The following is a 5,646-nucleotide window of genomic DNA, read 5'->3' as shown; positions in this document are numbered from 1 at the left end:
CCCGTCACGTGTAACGCTAACGGTAAGCCCACATTTCCCTCAGGAAAGCCTTTGAAAAAAATATGCACTATATTGGTTACTTTTACTTAATCTGTTAGTCATGTCTTATTTAATGCATGTTTGATTAGATCCGTCATGAAAACAAGTTTATGTTTGTTCGTTATGTTTACCAATTCGTTTTTTAAATATATTTTTAAACGAGTGGAAACATTATCATCTGATTATCATCAAAAAGTTATTATTATAAAAACGGCCTTTTGTGCTAAATAAATGTTTGTATAGGGCTACAAATCAGTTTTTTATTTGAGTGTTTATTATATCTAAAAATAGGATAAATAATAATAAGCAGTTGATAGCAATGTAATCGGCTAATGAACGTAGCTTAGTCTGATAATTTTAATATTTAATATTATAGTAATGTACCAACTGACAGGGTTCCCTGAATAGTTACAGCTTGAGTTATTTTTTTTTCCTTGAGAAAAATTAATGTAGTTATAGCTATCCATATGAATGGATATCGAAACGATTGAGTGATTGTGAATCAAAATGAAATCAAATCAATACCCAGCCCTACACGCTAGCAACCACCCAGAACATCCTAGCAACAACTTAACAACCACCCAGAACACCCTAGCAACCACTTAACAACCACCCAGAACACCTTATCAGCCTCATAGAACACCCTAGCAACCACCCAGAACACCCTAGCAACCACTTAACAACCACCCAGAACACCTTATCAGCCTCATAGAACACCCTAGCAACCACCCTGAACAACCTAGCAACCAAATTATTAATTATATTTAAGAATTTTATTAAATTATATTAACTGCAAAACTATTAACCAAATTAAGTCCAAAAACTGCAACTCCCGTGTATTTTCTTATAAATCCCTGCACAAATCCAGACGGAGACGCAAACGAATTACCTGCAGAAACACTTTGTTTGGACTCCTATAAACTGGCACCAGAGCCCGGACTCTCCGCGACGCCAGAACGGTTAAGATTTCAACAATGCAAAGCATATGCTTATGAAAATAATTACCTAACCTTGAGTTCAGGGGCTTCTTGGCTACAGATAGAGGGGCCAGACGCAGCGCCAGGTAACGTCTGCAATTATAACCGGGCTGAATAACCTCCATCAAAACTCACTTCATGCGCATTACGCGCTAGAAAAAGCCCATAAAAGCCTATTCAGGATCAAGGATGCCTGTTCCCAGAGGCCCCTCTATCTCTAATTGTAATCTATTAAGAATCACAAAAGCTGCAGACGGGAAGGTTTCCGAGCGGAGCGTCTGTTCAGACAGACAGGCACCTGGGAAATCGGAGGAGGTTTTCAGTCCAGGAGGGAAAAGTGTATCGCTTTCTGAAGCTAATTAGTCCTGTACATGACCAATCAGAAGAAATACAACAGCTGGCCAAGAAATATATTTGCCTTCCATTCGTGAAAGACAGCCAGTGGAAAGAAACAGAGGAATACCTGATGTTATTCAAGAGGGCCGTTTCAGGGGACAAAATGTGGGACAAATATAGACCCTCAACAATCTCATGTTCATTGTTTCCTACAGCTTGAATGGACACGAGTGCACCGGCCAAGAGAAACATTCAGAAGGGGGAATCTCACGAAGCCTGTCAAGAACATATTTAACCTCAAAAGAAGATTTAAGAAATGATCTTTTACAACCATTAAGGTGTTTTAATAGATTGTGAGTGACCATGCAAAGTGAAAAAAATAATATATCATCTAAATAGTAAAGTATTTATACGTAATGCAATATTTATACTGCCTTTAGTTTATGATATTGAAATAATAATAATGAGGATTACATGCAAACTCAAATATTAAACACTCATATACATTATGTATAACAATACATAATAATAATACAATTTAATATTAAATATGTCACACATCAGAAAAAAAAAACTTCTATATGCAAAATATGATTTATTTTGAATTTGGGGTGAGAGCCGCTCTTTATGCTGGTGTCATATTTGCGCTATACAAAAACAGGATCACACTAACATTAAATATAATTACATTGTCAACTATACATATAAATATACCCAACAAACCATGATGTACTGAAGGATGTTTATAACACTTGTGTGCAGGTGTTAAAACAGTTACAAAATGAACAGTCTTATTTTAGGAGAGTTATAGGATCAAAATTTAAAAAATTCAAATAGAAAATGCACCATTATAAATTCTATGATATTTAAACCAGGGAATATCATTATATCAACTGTGTTTTGTCTAACCTATTAATTCACTCTCTGAATTTAGAACCACACACTAGTATATACTCTTACTATTTTAAATATATATATATATATATATATGTATGTATGTATGTATGTATATATATATATATATTATGGCAGAGATAGTATAAGTCGTAGTATTCTGTTCTGAATATGCCATTCCAGACTGTAATTACACTTTTGACCAGCAGGGAGAGACACAGCTCCTGCATTTAATTTAGCCTAGAAAATACTGTCCTGTACAAGTATTCATTTGTAGACTCAAATACATGATCATGTTAGAGTCCTTTTAAAGTTCCCCTGTTGTCAATCATTTCATCCCTTAAAACTCATCTCTGATCACCAAAATGAATTTAAGTATTTTTTACTTTAAAAAAAATTATTCATGCCATAAAATAGCTTGAATGTAACTCTACACCCTTGCCTCATTAAGTATGCGCCGTCCAATGAATATGCAAATGAGCCCCGCCTCCACTCGCTCACTCAGCTCAGAGATCCACTGATTGACGATCACACGTTGATCTGATTGGTTACAAGGTAGTGTGTGACGTGAGAAACACCAGCGATTTCAAACTGTATTTTTGAGACTGTCTTTGATTCACTGCAGTTTTAAGGAGAAAATACTCAGGAATGCTGTCGACTTATGAATTTGCACATGGCTTGTCTTAAAGCATATTAAAAACACCACATAGACACATAAACAACATTAAAAACTTGATTTTAACCACAGATGAACTTTAAGCTCAATTTGAATGCACAAACACAAATAATAATTCAACAACATTGAAAGGCAAAACACCAGTTTTATTGCAATTGAATCGTGCAACAATGAACAGGCCGAGGCAGAATGCACAGATGATTTTATTTCCACGTGGAGTGCTGAGAGTTTAAGAGGTAGATGTCAAAAAACAACAGATCCAGAACAAAAAAAAACACACAGAGTGTTTCACGGAGTGTCAAACAAGTCAAAGGGAATGTCAATGCAACTCTTTAATAACTTTCCTATGAATAATCTCTATTTCCTAATGGATAACGACCCACGACTGTAAACACCAGCAGATATTAGCGGACTGTATTGTTATGTGTTATTTTTTCCCCCATAAATGTACTGTGCTCAGCATTAACATGTAAACAGCAGTATTATGAATTGAGTCATAATATTTCCAGTGCAAATGCTCAGAAATATATTGTCTGCTCTGTATAGTAATTGTCCTTAATGTGATTTTTGCAAATTCCTGTTTAAAAAGTATCCGCGAAGAATCAGAAATATACATTTGAATGCAATTCATTTTCCCAATGTACAGACCATACATTCTGACCATTAAAAAACGCATCAACCATTCAAATTAAATTAAATCAGTGTGAACTTCATCATCTTTGTAGAGTCTCAAGTGTGTTCCCGTGCTTCGAACAGCAGAGGACGCCGCTTCACTACAGTCCATCATTATAATATTAATGCCTAATTCAGCACATGCAAACTTTTCTTGTTATGTTTAAGTGCATGATTGTATTCAAATGCTCGGGTTGGGGTACAAAACTATAACATAACCGTTATATAAATATTCAGATCACATACAGTGACCCTCGTGCTTATTTGGACACTTGAGTCTCTTCTGCTCACCAAGGCTGCATTAATATGATCAAAAATACAGCAATATTGTGCAATATTATTACCATTTAAAATGAGTGTTTTCTATGTGAATGTGTGTTAATGTGTAATTTATTCCTGTGATCAAAGCTGTATTTTCAGCATCATTCCCCCAGTCTTCAGTGTCACATGATCCTTCAGAAATCATTCTAAAATGATGATCTGATTCTTGTTTATTATTGCTGCTCAATTATTAATAATGACAGTGTATATCCACAGTATTGCTTTATGATTCAAACCTAACAAACTTCTTTCTTATATCTTTCTTTACAGTAAAAAAACTCTTGATTTTATAGTTTGTTTTCTAGCACTTTGTCTAAAAGTGTCCAAATTTGATATATTATTCATATCTATATTTTATTTTATAGGGTTGCTGTATAGAACCTAACAGCGTTTGGATTTCAGGAAGGCTGATTGATTGATTTTGTGCATTTGATTTATAACGAAGAGGTTAATTAATGTTTTCATATATTCACAAAATGACATAAAAGCGCTATGATGAATCTATATTACATTCGAAACCGATTTTCTAAACTCAAATTATCCATGATTTCCCTCTAAAGTTCAACAGGAACCTGAAATCCTTTTCCTCCGATCCCCATATAAACATCATAGCTCTACCCAGAATGCCCTTCTAACGTGAAACAGCGGAGCGGTGTCGGGAGACTGAGAGGATCACTTGCTGTTGGTGCAGTAGTTTGCGTAGTTGCTGCAGGCCTTCTTCATGTCGGTGAGAAAGGCCGGGACGCCCGTCTGAGGTGCAAACACATTCATCAACGCCGTTACATCAATAAATCCACATGGATGAATGAATGTATGGATGAATGTACAGCCGGCTCACCTTCGCTGCCCAGTTCACCAGCCACGTCGGGATCATTCCTCCCGGATTATCAAAGTAGTTCATGAACACTGGAACATGATTCAAACACACACAGTTACGGGTGAGCAGGAGTATGTTATGTGTGTGTGAGTGAGTGAGTGAGTGAGTGAGTGAGTGAGTGAGTGAGTGAGTGACTGTGTGAGTGAGTGAGTGAGTGAGTGAGTGAGTGAGTGAGTGAGTGAGTGAGTGAGTGAGTGTGTGAGTGAGTGAGTGAGTGACTGTGTGAGTGAGTGAGTGAGTGAGTGAGTGAGTGAGTGAGTGAGTGACTGACTGACTGTGTGAGTGAGTGAGTGAGTGACTGTGTGAGTGAGTGAGTGAGTGAGTGAGTGACTGTGTGAGTGAGTGAGTGAGTGAGTGAGTGAGTGACTGTGTGAGTGAGTGAGTGAGTGAGTGAGTGACTGACTGTGAGTGAGTGAGTGAGTGACTGTGTGAGTGAGTGAGTGAGTGACTGTGTGAGTGAGTGAGTGAGTGAGTGAGTGAGTGAGTGTGTGAGTGAGTGAGTGAGTGACTGTGTGAGTGAGTGAGTGAGTGACTGTGTGAGTGAGTGAGTGACTGTGTGAGTGAGTGAGTGAGTGAGTGAGTGAGTGAGTGAGTGAGTGACTGACTGTGTGAGTGAGTGAGTGACTGTGTGAGTGAGTGAGTGAGTGAGTGAGTGAGTGAGTGAGTGAGTGACTGACTGTGTGAGTGAGTGAGTGAAGGAGTGAGTGAAGGAGTGAGTGACTGTGTGAGTGAGTGAGTGACTGTGTGAGTGAGTGAGTGAGTGAGTGAGTGAGTGAGTGACTGACTGTGTGAGTGAGTGAGTGACTGTGTGAGTGAGTGAGTGAGTGAGTGAGTGAGTGAGTGAGTGAGTGACT

The 5,646-nt window shown here is 37.7% G+C and overlaps 1 protein-coding gene across 1 annotated transcript in view; it reads right to left on the bottom strand.

The window, feature by feature from the left end:
• Positions 1-4,498: 4,498 nt before the first annotated feature.
• Positions 4,499-5,646, bottom strand: part of pctp (phosphatidylcholine transfer protein) — a 9,489-nt gene continuing 8,341 nt past the window's right edge. The window contains exons 5-6 of the mRNA XM_056240574.1: positions 4,754-4,821; positions 4,499-4,665 (exon numbers count right to left, since the gene is read on the bottom strand). Coding sequence (XP_056096549.1) covers positions 4,588-4,665; positions 4,754-4,821 — 146 coding nt within the window. The 3' untranslated portion in view covers positions 4,499-4,587. The remainder of the gene's footprint in view (positions 4,666-4,753; positions 4,822-5,646) is intronic.

Source organism: Rhinichthys klamathensis, unplaced genomic scaffold, assembly GCF_029890125.1.
Source record: "Rhinichthys klamathensis goyatoka isolate OS25496 unplaced genomic scaffold, OSU_Roscu_1.1 h1tg000604l_1, whole genome shotgun sequence".
Classification (NCBI taxonomy): domain Eukaryota; kingdom Metazoa; phylum Chordata; class Actinopteri; order Cypriniformes; family Leuciscidae; genus Rhinichthys; species Rhinichthys klamathensis.
Note: the sequence above shows the minus strand (reverse complement) of the source record. Positions and strands in the feature narration are given on the sequence as shown.